This window comes from Trachemys scripta, chromosome 22 (assembly GCF_013100865.1).
Source record: "Trachemys scripta elegans isolate TJP31775 chromosome 22, CAS_Tse_1.0, whole genome shotgun sequence".
In the NCBI taxonomy this organism is placed as follows: Eukaryota; Metazoa; Chordata; order Testudines; family Emydidae; genus Trachemys; species Trachemys scripta.
Genome location: NC_048319.1, coordinates 15,504,325 through 15,518,757, shown reverse-complemented (window position 1 = coordinate 15,518,757; position 14,433 = coordinate 15,504,325). Strand labels below are relative to the sequence as shown.

Here is a 14,433-nt window from a genome sequence, read left to right as displayed (position 1 = left end):
TTTAAGAATTATATTGCTTCCCATTCATCTATTCAGATTCTTAAGTTTTACATTTTTTATTATTATACTAGAAAATGGTGAATCATGCACTTCTTATTTACTAGATGATTTTTTTTTTTAAACTTGGAATTTTTGTCAAGCTACATTTGTGTAGAAACTGGAATTCAATTAAAAACCCAAAACCCAAGCATTTAAAATATATTTTACCTAGTTAAATAAAACTACCTCAAATGTGCTGGATATATAAACTTACTTTTTTTTCCTTAACAAAACATGTTTTGCATTTAAAACTAACTCTTTTATTAAACAAAGGAAGTATTATCTGTAGTTAGTGAACTGAACTGATTGTTTCTGGTCACCATGTCTCTTCAAGATTTTAGAACTAGTAGATCTCATTGTCTTACCTCTTATTTTAATTCATAGATGGAAAAAGAAAACAAGCTTTCCTACTTTTTCAACTCTCATTTGGTTTCTCAGCTTTGAATTAACTAGTCATTGAACTGAACTAGTTGAATAAACCAAAATGAGGAAACACTCTTCTGCACCTGCAGAGGAGACTATTCCTCCCAAAAGTTAGCTGAGCATTTCAACAAACTTTGATTCTAGGTGCTTAGACAGTGACTTCCACCAGAGTTCAGTGACTTTCTTAAAATCTTTGGAAAAAAACCATGTACTGCTTGAAGATTTTTTTAAACTTAAATGATTTTTATTTAAATGAACTATGTAAGTGATGAATAGCTTGTGCCACTCATTGCTCTGCACACCAAAAGCCTTATCTTCCTTACTACACTGTGCTTTTTCATGTCATGGTAGTGCACATATTGTTCTGATCACGGAAATGGAAGAAATACACCTACTTCAGCAGATATTAACAATATTAATCATTATGATGTTTACACAGTTCTTTGCAAATACAGTGGCACATAAATTTCCCTGCACTGAAAACTTACAATTCAAGATGTGACCACATTGGACCTACTGCAGAAAGTTACTTAAAATTCTACTTCTGAGAATGCTGTGGATTCCCATGAAACTCTGCAGTGCTTTATATTTCCACGCCAAATGCTTTTGAAACAAGCAGCCCTAGAAGTGCCAGGCCATTTCAGCAGCTCTTTGTGATCTGACCCTTTCAGAAGTTGAAAGCCTCAGAGATTAATAGCTGGTAGATAGTCTCATATTTTCAAAATGCATACAGTACCTTTTCATGAGTGGCAGAGTCAGTCGGGCCTGTGGCCACCTCCACCATTATACTCTGCCCTGTCTAAAGAAAAGAGGGGAAATTGTAAACCGGCATTTCAGTCAGCATGTCTGGATAATTTAAGAACACACATAGAAATATGCTGTTGGGTTACAGTCTATTCTGAACAGCAAGTACTGGAGACACACTGTACATACCTTTGTTAGAAAAGGTGTGATGAATACGAAGAACACATCATACACAAAAAGAACCATCAGGAGCAAGGTGCAACCCTGGGGGAAAGATGAGAGCTTCAGTGGATATTTTATGTACTCTGTGCTAGCTAATGGAAATAAATTTACAGTTAGCAGTTCAAAAGTATTCAGTTTCCAAGATTTATTCAATATATCCATGTATTTTCCCTGAATTCAACTCTGCACAAATATATCATATGTCCCTGCACACAATGTATAGCTGTATTATCCTTCAGACATGACACTGTACACTTCCTCCCAATAGAATACCTGCCATGAAATATGCTTGCTCTATGAAGTCTAAATATGCTGCAATTTTGATTTGTTAGGAATTATGGGAAAGCTCTGGAGGACAGATTCTGCTAGACCACAGTAGCTATAACACTGGCCAATCCTTGCTGGGCCTCTGACAGTAGTTTACACAAAGTCAAGTTGCCCATCTTCCTAGCCCAGTGAGAAAATCTGCTATGGCAGCCGCTTACAGTAAGAGATGGAGGGATCAGTCTGACCCAGAATGATCAGCTGGAGGACACAAACATTCCACTGAAAGGAAGAGGAAAGTTAAGATCTGGGATAGTACCCAATTCAGAGACATGGCACCCATAAAAACCAAAGCACATTCCACACCCCTACTGCATGTTTGTTTATGTAGTCCAAACAATGGGAATGTTGCCAGGATACAAAAAGGTGTAATACAACAGGGATATATCATCGAGGGAATCTGCATCATGGGAACAAACTCTTCATAGACAAATGAAAGCTCTAATGATGAATTTTACAAAAATTAAAGAACATTCATGAGGGACTGCACTGTGAAACGATGGGTTCGCTTTTCTTTTCTCCTTCAGAAGCTCTTCTAAATGTAACAGTCTGAGGCGTAAAGAACTATGCTGGGGGCTCTGGAAAGGGCCATCCTGATCAGACATCAAGATTCAAGACATTTGTAGATGTCCATCTAGAAAGATAATCCAGCAACCTCAACAGGTACAAATCTTACTCCACTTATGCACTTGGCTAGTCCAAGATCCAATATGAATACTCTGGCCCTTCAAGTGTCTTTTTGTCTCCATGAATCTGAAAGCTATGGAAGAGTCTAAAGCGGAGTACTGCATCAATGGTGGAGAGGGCACAAGCACATTTCGCTCTTATCCCTTTATCCTATTCCTCCATGGACACCCCTTTCCCAAAGTCTTACCTCACACTTATATGATAGTAGTTGGTACTTTCAGATAGGGGCTATTTTCTGTTAGTGGCCAACCTCTCTACTGAATGTCAAGCCATTTGATTTCTTAAATTTCTTTGTCCATGTTTGCCCCAATCCACGAACAGCACCAGTTAAAACCAGAAATGTGTTTCCAAATCAATTTGTGTAATCAAAAACTGCCCTTTTACACACCATGTCTGAGCAGGTTCTTTATTTTGGCACTTGCACTGTTTCCGTACCTTGAATGTAGGTAGGCGGATTGTTTTCAACATGTAAAGGCAGAAGGCGATTCCCAGAGCATCTTGCAGAACCCATGCCCACCTAGAGAGACAAGAACGTTACTTTCCTGCAGGAGGCACAAAAAGAGCCAATCCAAATCAGGCTCTCAACCGCATTAGGAATAGTTGCTTACCACCAACTTGGGCAAAGAACGCATGCTACATAGACACATTATTAGTGTTGTCTTTTTCTCTCTTTTGAATTAACCTTTATAATAGGCTAAAAAACTGAGACAGATGTAAAATTTAGTACTTAGTGCCTTATCTGTTATGACAATAAGGAAAATTGTAGTAGAAATGGTGCATTTTGTGCATGCCAATTAAGTCTATGAAAACCAATTAACTTCTGTAGTTGTCTTCAGGGCCAGCTCCAGGTTTTTTGCCGCCCCAAGCAAAAAGTACGCTTGGAATGCTGGTGCCTAGAGCCGGCCCTGGTTGTCTTCTACCCACATACCCCTCCTCCATTTTCTGTCAACAGCCTAGAACCTGGACATCAAAACAGACCGAGAAAGACTATTAAACATTCATTGCCAGTACACTGTTTTTAATCACTGAGACCTTTTCAATAAGTTAGTGTGTTTGTGAAAGATATTACTGTTTGCAGTGCTACTGAAGAGAAATTATAATTTATATAGTGAGCTACTACATCATACTATGTATTTAAAATGCATTTCTGATGTCAAGTTGGGGTATTTCATGTACTTATATTGATACAATCTAGAAAAAACTTTCATATTTCTGCATGTATTTAATCCAAATTCAATTTTGCAAATTTACCTGCAGACCTACTGTGGATTAGCAAGGAAGTAACAAACATGAGAATAAAAAGGACATTGTATTATAAAATGTACTTTGTTCATTTATTTTGGCAGATACAATTTAGCTTTATTTATTTGCAGTAATACCAATAAATGTGCTTCAGTACTGAATTCTTAGTAACATGAGACCTCATCACAACAATCTGCTATTTGCTGAGAAGTAGGGAGAGACCACGGGGTGTTTGTGGAGGGACTTAATGTGATCTGTCAATTAGCTAAGTAACAATTTTTAAGGTTCAGCTGTATGTACTAACTGGGATAATTTAAAACGAACTGCTCAAAAGTTTGCCATTATTAAAAAGAACAGGAACTGTTATCTACAGCAATCTGTATTTAGGTAAGTTACACTGGGTCTTATCTTGGCTCCTCTGCATGCTGTAAAAGCTTATATTCTTACAGAGGGCCAAATATTTTCATTTTATCTGATCATATCAGTTCAGTTAACGTTCCAATTTTCTAGGTAGCCAAGAATAATTTTACTTTGGGAAAAAAACCAACCATATGTCCCAAGCCCAGACATCTACATAGCAATGAAACAGACCCGCAGCCTGAGCCTGGCGAACCCGAGTTGGCTGGCACAGGCCATCTGCAGGTGTCTAGTTGCTGTGTAGAGATACCAATAAAGGTCTGCAGTGCTTTAACTCAGTGGCTCTCAATCTTTCCATACTACTGTACCCCTTTCAGGAGTCTGATTTGTCTTGTGTACCCCAAGTTTCACCTCACTTAAAAACTACTTGCTTACAAAATCAGACATAAAAATACAAAAATGTTACAGCACGCTATTAGAATATAACATAAGAACGGCCATACTTGGTCAGACCAAAGGTCCATCTAGCCCAGTATCCTATCTTCCGACAGTGGCCAATGCCAGGTGCTTCAGAGGGAATGAACAGAACAGGTAATCATCAAGTGATCCATCCCGTCGCCCATTCCCAGCTTCTGGCAAACAGAGGCTAGGGACACCATCCCTGCCCATCTTGGCTAGTACAACCCCCTAATCCCATTCCCATCCCGCCCTGCAATACCCACTCCCAGCCATTCCTGCATTGTTTCTTGCATTTTTATGCTGTTCCCACCTGCAAAAACCTTAGATCGTGCAAATCCAGCAAGAGAGAGAGATTTTCCCATGTTACTTCAAAATAAAACAAAACAAAAAAAACCCCCATCAGTTAATATATCTATCTATCTATATAAATGGAATTCAGACACAATTTTTATGGTAAACTGACAAGAGATTTGGTGTTTTCCCACAAATTACAGCAGTTTAGTTTTTTTTGCCCACTCAAACCCGCCCGCAAAAAAGTACATTTTACTCGCTCCCACTATTATGGTAGTGGGTCCTGTGGGACCCGTGGTATCCCAGTCCCACTGCAGAGTTCTAACATACAGATACTGCTGGCCAAAAGACTCTGAACTTGAGTGCATGAGGCACATGTGCACTGTTAGTGGAACGTGCATACGGACAAGCACTTGAAGGAGAATTAGTAGTTAACTGATCTATACCAAATGAGTAATGGTTTTAACAACAGCTCAGATGAACCATTCTGAACAAACACCTGGAGCCACATATAGAACTGGCCCATGATTTGGATATCTCTGACCAGCACTGAGATTGGAGGGGGAGCATTCCACCCAGCAGTGGAACCTCATGGCCTAATTTGCATTCCCATTCTGGAAGGCTGAGGCCCTGCAAAGTGTAAGACCACCCAGGACCCCAGTGGCAGCACAATGTGCTGTGCCTATGAAAACCTGGGTTTGGTAGCAGGTACAGCTTTATGAATCATGGGTCAGAGGGCTCCGAGTACAGTGCAGAGATGAAGTACTCAGTTCCTGGAAGATGTGGTTGACAATTTCTACCTGCCTAAATTCTGCAGCCCCTCCTCCCTTCCTGAATCCTGGAGCAGTATCAAAACAGGCTTTTGAGGGGGTCTGTTAACTTGTTCTCTTGGACAACACAAAGTATTCAGTATTACAGTGACTCAGTGTGGAAAGTAAAGCCTGGACTTACTGATCTTCATTTCTGAAGACTCCCCAAACCACACTAATAGAGATACAAAACACAGCCAGAAGCAACATCCGGACCTGCGGACGCTTGTGAAAATAAGGCAAGTTGTTGTCAGGGATTCTGAAAGTGGAAAAGATACCATGTAAACATTAACAGACAAAGGGAATATTCAGGGTACTTTAGGTAAAGCTTTGAACAACATATAGGCATACTGGAAAACAACCACTCCTACCTGCTCCTGATTTTTGGCACAATTACCCTTTTTCAGTTTAACATTTTAATTATGCAGCAACAATCCAAGTCTAACTCTGACCTAACACCCAAGGGAAGCATCACATACTCTAAGACTTCATGAAACACATTTTTTACTTTAAAAAGTACGCAAATGGTCAAATACCTGCACTTCCCCAATGGGAATCTTCTTACAAAGGGAGACAGACAACTGTAGAGACCAATGGAGGCAGCCAGGCAGAAAATCCCTATAATAACATAGACTGAAAGAGTAAAATTAATAAGTGATGGTAGGATACCAGACACTGTCCCTCACATCTCAACCATGTGGCTCTCCATATCCCCAAACTGGAGAAAAGAAAACCATATTAAAAAGTGTATTAAAAGCCATCATTGCGATCTAGTGGGATTATTCAGGTAAATGAAAAGTTACTTGTTCATGCAACACAACAGCCAGTGGTGAGGCAGGGAAGAGGTTGTTTACAGTTTTATAGATAAAAGATTAAACTCCCAAGGGGATTCTGAAGTATTACTGTTTGCACCCAAGGTCTCTTACTACTCAAATATTGTTGAAATCTATCTAGCTCATCCTCTATTAGTTGCCCATTTGTTCTTACGCAATAGACTTTGTTGCATGCAGTTATTAATAGACAAGAAGCTGTATCTTGCAAATATTTAGCTGTCTGTCATTAAATTACACAAAAAAATGGACAGCTTTTTACCACTTTACTGGTCACATATTCATCTGGTCACTATGTGGGGTTTTGTTAATCAGTTTTATTAATATGTTGATAAAACAGGATTTCCTTATTCCATTCCTTACATAAAGATGGGGCATAAAAACATATCGCTCTACAAAGCCTTTAATGGTTATTAGCTGGAGCTCATTTCAGTGCATTAAACTTTCAAGCTACATTTCCAGGTCCCTTTCTGAAGTGATCATATAATTTAACAGTAACTTTCTGAATTACATGATAAGTGTATTATGTATAAAATCTGATGCTGCTTTTCATGTTTTAACAACATTAAAATAACTAACAGAAATCAGATTATACATTTCAATTACACAGACTTCTCCAGACAAGACCAAGAGCATGGGGCACTGAATTCCACATATAAGTGGGGATTCATAGATTTTAAGGCCAAAAAGGACCATTATGATCCTCTAGTCTGAATGCTTCCATAACACCAGCAATACCTGCATCAAGCCTAGAACTCGTGGTTAAGCTAGAGCAGATATTTTGGAACCCTGATTAAAAACTTCAAGCAATGGGGAATCCACCACGTCCCTATCGAAATTGTTCCAATTACCATGTTTCAAAATCATGCCTTATTTCTTTCCTAAATCTATTTAGCTTCAGCTTCCAGGCACTGGATTTTGTTCTGCTTTTGTCTGCTACATTAAAGAGCTCTCTACTATCAGAAATCTTGTCCCTTGGTAGGTATTTATAGACTGTGATCAAATCATCTCTTAAGCCTCTCTTTGATAAGCTAAATAAATAGAGCTTCTTAAGTTTTTAATTGAGGATGGATAATGTGGCTTCTTAAATTTAATCTCTAGGATACTAGTAGATTAGACTTGGCACATTATGATCCTTGGAAAGCTTGTATTGACTAGGAGGATGTGTAAACACCGCAGTGGTTCTTTTTCCATCTCTGTTTCTAGGATTATTATGAAAGTAGGAAGTTCCAGTGCTTCCTTAAGATCATATCTGAAGAGCCAGTCACCTCTCACTGAGGTGCTAGAAGTACTCCAAGGGAATTCTATGCTAAAAAATTAAAATTTGGAACCAAAAAAATTAAACATTATACGCACAATATTTTAAAATTATGCAAACAAATTTTATTTGTTAATAAATAAATAAATAAATAAATGTAGATCTCCAGCATGGTAGTGGGAAGCTGTAGAGAGGTGGGAGATCACCCTGCAGCCCTTTCTCCTTCCTCCTCAGGACATGAACTTGAGGCTGCATCTGACCCTGACACAGTGCAAGGGCTGGGCCTACTCCAGAAACACCCTGGGGTCCTGCCCCTCTGTGCCCGGCAGGATTCAAGCATGGAGGGGCTTAGTGTGGGGGATCCACGTGTGTGTTGAGAGGGTTCTGTGTGGGGCAATCTGGGTGCGGGTGTCTCAGTAGGGGGTCTGGGTGTAAATCTGGATGCACAGGGGCTCACTGCACAGTTCTAGATGCAGAAGCAATGGGACTCTGTAGGAGGTCCAGGTGAAGGTAGTCAGGGCTCAGTAGGGGGGGTCTGGGTGTGAGGGGATGGGGCTCAGAGGGGGGTCTGGGTGTGGAAGGCTCAGCAGTGGGGGTCCATGTGCTGGGGGAGTGGGGCTTGGTGGGGTGGGGGCCAGGTGCAACTGGTTGGGGCTCAGTGGGGTGGGGGGCTCGTTGAGGTGGTCCAGGTACAGGGGGGGGGGGCTCGTCAGGGTGGGACGCTCAGCAGGGGGCAGTCTGGGTGCAGAGGTGGGGCTCGGCCAGGGGTTTGGGTGCAGGGGGGCTCCACATTCAGGGGGTGAGGCTTGGTGCGGGGGAGATGAGGCTTTGTGAGGGGGTCTGGGTGTGGGGGACTCCAGATGCACAGGGGTTGGACAGATGGGGGCGCAACTCCCTGAACAGTGACTCCTCTCCCCATGACTGAGGAGCAATGGGGGGCAGGAAGAGAGAGAGTGTGAGTGAGAGTGTGTGTGGGTGGCCAGGAGAGGTTTCTGGAGGTGGGTCTGACCTAGCCCTGGCCACAGCCCCTCGTGCAGGAGAAGAGCAAGTCCCATCCTTCTTACCCCCAGCCCAGCTGGGACTAGCAGCTGAGCCCAGCGCATGGTAGGAGCATGGTGTCCCCAGCCCTCCACCCCCCGTGATTTACCTCTCTGCCAGCTACTCTGGGAGCCTGAAACAACACACCCACACTGCCAGGGAGGACTGTGTGACTGCTTTTGCAGCTTTCCTTGCTTCCCCATCAGAAAGTCGTTTGTGGGGAAGAAAAGAAATCTGCAGAGGACATTGAATTCTGGGTGCGTGTAGTGGTGCAGAATTCCCCCAGGAGCAAAGAAGAATGAAATGCAAGATTATATTAAAAAACCTGCTGTTCCAAATGTCTTTGTTCTACATTTTGGGCTTAACTACTCCATAATGTTCCTTTAGAGGAGAAAAAAACTCCCCTCTGGTTTTTGCTGGTGAGATAAAATTATTTAACACATCTACATCAGTGTATGTTCCTGAAAGGTTAACTAATATATAGTCTGCTTTTCAGCTCAGAAACACTGTACCTCAAATCTTTTCTGACCATTGGATGGCATGGATTCAAAGCTGAAGACCATAGGGATGGAATAGCAAACACTGCTGAGGAAGAGACTACAGTAGCCATTAAACATTTTAATTCAGAGACTTATCTGCATTTCTGCTCTGAGAAGTGACTAGAAATGGCATATCAAGGTTTCATGTCTATTACACATCAATAAGATGAGATTTTTTTTTTTTTTTTTTTTTTTTTTTTACTTCTAATTGAGAAAAACCTGGTGTGTTTGTAAGACAAACAAACAAACAAACCTGGGATTTGAGAGTAATGGTTTCTTTTCTAGCTTGGGCATCACCACCAAAGATTTGGCTACCCAAATTCTGACACCAGTTACATCTGTGCAACACCATTCACTTCAACGGGGCTACAGAAGGATAACTGAAAACTGAATTTGGCCCCGCAATGGGAACTTCACTAACAGTCCTGTCGATGCACAAGCTAGACGGGAATCCAGTTCACCCTCAAAGAAATGTGCAAGTCCTTCAGAGCTACTAGAAGTAGTAAAAAGCATGTCTGTCACTAGAATAAGTAGATGAGACTCTAAACAAACAAAAGAATCTAACCGGATAATGAACTGGTAGCCATTTTTACAATCACTTTTCAAAGTAGGCATGCACTTTAAGGGATAATAGTCTGATAGTATAAAATAAGACAATTTTATAGAAATATAATAAAAAAAAGCACCTAAGTGGTCATAGAAGAAATAAAGGAGGACCAGCATAGAGCAGCACATCACCACAAATACACAGATCATGATGGGAGTGACATCAACTGTTTCATCATCATGTTTTTCTGCCCCGTCATCTCGTTTGTGCTTCATGTATCGTCTGAAAGAGAGCAGCATGTCTATAATCAGATCCTGCAGTGAACAGACAAGGGCTCTAATCCTTCATGGTGCACGGCACAGGAAGAGGAGGCAATGGGAGGAAGATGATGAGAATGGGACGACACCTGGGCCTGCATGGAGCCCCACTGAAGTCAATGGAGCACCACTTTTTCTTCTTAGGAAAGGGAATATATAAAATTTCAGCAACGGGTCTCAATGAACCGAGTGTTTAAAATATTAAATATTTAATATTTTAAAATATGAAAAGATGCTCAACACATGCTGCAAAACATCCACATTTTAATCAACATTTGATTAAAAATATTTTTTGTATTTCTTGCACTAAAATTATCATTGGGTGGATAAATAAATCCCTCCCTAAATGTAATTATACTAGTAAGAAAAAAAAAGTCATCGAAAATATTTTCTATGAACTGAAAAACACCAAGAAAAGCCTAAAGGAACCCTCACAGAGGCCCAGATAGGAAGACTAACATTTCAGCTGGATTCTTCTTTTTAATATTTTAAAAACATGCTCCAAATGTTTTCCTTGTAAACTGAGGCACCAAAATACCGTAAATTCAAATTATATTGAAGTAACTCCAAAGGTCATTGATAGGCTTGCCCATACATCTATTTATCACTTTAGTGTTTTCCCATTTCAGATACACAGGCACAGCCACCCCAACAGCTGGAGCGGTGCTGCTTTGGGCTTCTCTGAATCTAAGCATTCTTTGAATCATAACAGAACTCAAGAATATCTGCACAACATGGCACTCAATTTGCTCTACTTACTTTTTCACATCCCTGCTTCCTGCCCAATAGCCTCCAATTGCAACAGTGCCCACAGCCATTACAAAGATAATCACCATGTTATAGTCAAGAACAGGCTCATTTGGCGCATACATTGCCACCTTCACTGATCTGCCAAAACTCTGTAATGGAAACATGAAAATTACAAACTGTTTATAGTGTTTCAGCCTCATCAGAATCAACCATTTCTTTAAACCCAGTAAGATAATTTCTAGTGCTATCTATGTGAAAGTGCTTTGTCAGTTCTGCACTCAGCCTTCAGACTGATGTTGACAGCTCCAGTGTTTGAAGTTTACCATTTAGCAACATGACCCACGTCCTCCAAGAGAACCATGATGCGATTTTCAAAACTGCTCTGCATTGACTCAGTTGCCTCAAAGCTAGAGGAACGCTGACTGCTTTTGAAAATTCCCATCCTTCATTTCTTCTTACTTAGCCTCCTTCTCCCCAAAAGTAAGATTCTCCAGAAAAGGAGTGGAGTAGCTAAGGATGGCTACATTTCTGAGAGAAGTTAACCTGCTGACCTTAAAGAGAACAAACTATTGGCAGAATCTCCTTAGATGCCATTAACTTGATGATGACAATCTTGTACCCACATAAAAGCTTCTATGCACATTCCCAAGGAAGAGAGGACCGAAAGCCCCTTTGATAAGAACTAGAAGAGGACTTTTGTTTTTTTTTGATTCAGTCGATAAGACACAAGGCCCAAAGCTATGCTGAGAGAGGTTATGTTATTTGTTTTTTTTTTACAAAAGCACTCTGAGGCCTTCTCTGCATAGGGGGTTTATTTCACACCAAGCTGACATGCACTGGTATGGCTTACATAGTGCACGCCAACTAATAGTATGCATATGGGATGGCTATGCCCTCTTTCAATTCACATCATTGCATACATGTAGTGGGGTCTTGTTGTATACTAACCCTGTGGCATTCTGGGAAGATACCCATGATCCTCTGCTTCACTGCTAAGCAGTGTGTAATCTGGGATTTTTCTCACTGTGTGTTGCAGATGCATAGTGGAAGCCAGGAAGAAGCCAGTGGAATTCTGGGACTTGGCATCAAATTTAAAAAATCCTATAATTGTGCTTTCTCCATCCCTTGCTTCTTCTCTTTCTGGGCAGACTAGTGCCAGTTTCAAATTGCTGTCAGCCAGCATGGACCCGACAATGCACCATGGTGCTATGTTGGCAGCCGTGAATACACAAGAGGCTGTTTGACTTTATTTGTGCTCTCAGAGCTGAGTGGGCTTGGTTCTGGACTTAACCTGCCACACTACCAAACAGATGATGTGGCTGCAGCGGCAGCAGCGGTGGAAAAAGGAGGATGAAGGAGACACTGAGCAACTGCTACTACAGGAGCTGTTCCTGGAGTAGTTTCACACAGAGTAGCACAATTTCTGGGCTCAGGAAACCAGAGTCAACTGGAGGAAAAGGATCATTCTCCAGACCTGGGATGACCAGCAGTGATGAGAGAATTTCAGGATGGTGAAAGCAACATTTTTTGAGATATGTGCTGAACTGCTCTGGAGCTGAGGTGGCAGCATACCAACATTCAGCTCTCCATAGCTGTTGAGAAGCGGGTCACCCTTTCTGTCTGGAGGTTGGCCACCCCTGAACGTTACCAGTCCATAGTCAACCAATTTGGCATAGGGAGACCAATTGTTGAGGCCATTGTCATACAGGTGTGTGATGCCATGCCTAAGGTACTGTTGCACTGGTTATAAAGTCTGGTAATGCTTAGGAGATTACTGATGGCTTTGCATTCATGTGGCTCACAAATTGTACTGGGGCAATTGATGGGACTCATGTGCCTATCGCAGAGGTGGGCAAACCACGGGACAGTCCTGCCTGACCCTTGAGCTCCCAGACGGGGAGGCTAGCCCCAGGCCCCTCCCCTGCTGTCTCCCCTCCCCCGCAGCCTCAGCTCGCCATGCCGCCAGTGCTCTGGGAGGTGGGGCGGCGAGCTCCTGCCGGGCAGTGGGACTGCGAGAGCTGCCGGCCTGCCCCAGTGCTCTAGACTGTGCGGTGGCATGGCTGGCTCCATCCGGGCGGCATGGATGCCAGTCCTGGTGCTCTGAGCAGCATGGTAAGGGGGTGCGGAATGGGGAGTTGGATGGCTCCCCCACCAGCGCACAGTGTTTATAAACAGAAAGGGGTATTTCTCCATGGTGTTCCAAGGCCTGCGTGACCACCATGGCAGGTTCACAAACATAAATGCAGAGGCATCTGGAAAAGTCCATGAACATAGGTTCTTTTGGAACTCTCCCTGTTTACCTTAATGAATAAAGGAGACTATTACCCCAGGATCACTATGGCCATTAATGGTATGGACATTGTTCTAGTTATCCTGGGAGACATGGCTTAACCTCGGATTCCCTGGATAAAGAAGCCATTCAGAGGCCACTTGGAAGAAGGAAGGAACTGTTTAACTATTGCCTCAGTAGCTGCAGAATGACAGTGGAATATGTATTTGGCTGTCTGAAAAGAAGGTGGTGCTGTTTATGGGTAGGTTGAAAGTTGCAGAAAACAACTTGCCTAACTGCATGCTGTATTTTGCACAACATTTATGAGCATAAGGGAGAAAGCCTTAACAAGGGGTGGGATGCTAGATGCAAAGACATGCTCAACAGTTTGAGCAGACAGCAAGGCATACATTAGAAAATGAAACATCAGGGCAATGGGATGCCTATTGCTCTTATCTTTAGTCTCAGGCCTGAAAAGATGCAGCTATTATGGCGGGGGCGGGGGAAGGAGAAGAATGGATTGCATGCATTGCAGTCTCTTTTATGGGTGGCAGAAGTGGCACATTTGGCACTCCTCATTTTATGGTGTGTGCGCCTTTACACTTTCATAAAGGCCTACGACATGCAAAATTTAGATATTTTCTCTGTATTATGCATTGCAGATTCTTTATGAATTAATTTTAATGTTTTGTATTATTAAACCGTTTAGTATTTAGCAACCAGAAAAAACATAAAGCTTTAATTAAAACAACAATGAAACACAGCTTTCAAGTGACACCGTGCAGTGGAGAGCAGCACACAGCAAGAGGGGGATGGAGAGCAGGGCTCCAATTCACAGGCCTTGCCTCTGCTGCTGCTTCTCTCTTCCGGTGTTGCCTGCGGTGTAGCAGGGGCATTAGATAGGATTACCATACTTAACAAATAAAAAAAGAGGACCCTCCACGGGGTCATGGCCCCGCCCATTTCCCACCCCCAGCCCCGCCCCAACCCGCCCTAACTCTGCCCCCTCCTCCCTCCCACTCCCAGACACACGGAAAGGGCTGCCCGAGCGCTACCGGCTTCACGGTTTGCCGGGCAGCCCCCAGACCCTGTGCCCCCGGCCGGCGCTTCCCCAGCGCAGCTAGAGCCCGGGAGGGGAAGCGCCCAGCCGGGGGCGCAGGGTCTGGAGGCTGCCCAGCAAACTGTGAAGCCGGTAGTGCTTGGGCTTCGGGCAGCCCCCTTGCCTCCGTACCCTGCGCCCCGAGCCGGGCACTTCCCCTCCCGGGCTCCGGCGGCGCAGGGTCCGGAG

The 14,433-nt window shown here is 42.7% G+C and overlaps 1 protein-coding gene across 2 annotated transcripts in view; it reads right to left on the bottom strand.

Annotated features, from left to right (window-relative positions):
* The window catches only part of SPPL2B (signal peptide peptidase like 2B), a 99,082-nt gene that overhangs the window by 21,590 nt on the left and 63,059 nt on the right, over nt 1–14,433 (bottom strand). For both annotated transcript variants that reach the window (XM_034755333.1, XM_034755334.1), the window contains exons 5-11: nt 10,886–11,025; nt 9,949–10,091; nt 6,134–6,230; nt 5,740–5,856; nt 2,875–2,956; nt 1,396–1,470; nt 1,199–1,261 (exon numbers count right to left, since the gene is read on the bottom strand). In XM_034755333.1, the coding sequence (XP_034611224.1) occupies nt 1,199–1,261; nt 1,396–1,470; nt 2,875–2,956; nt 5,740–5,856; nt 6,134–6,230; nt 9,949–10,091; nt 10,886–11,025 (717 nt within the window). The remainder of the gene's footprint in view (nt 1–1,198; nt 1,262–1,395; nt 1,471–2,874; nt 2,957–5,739; nt 5,857–6,133; nt 6,231–9,948; nt 10,092–10,885; nt 11,026–14,433) is intronic.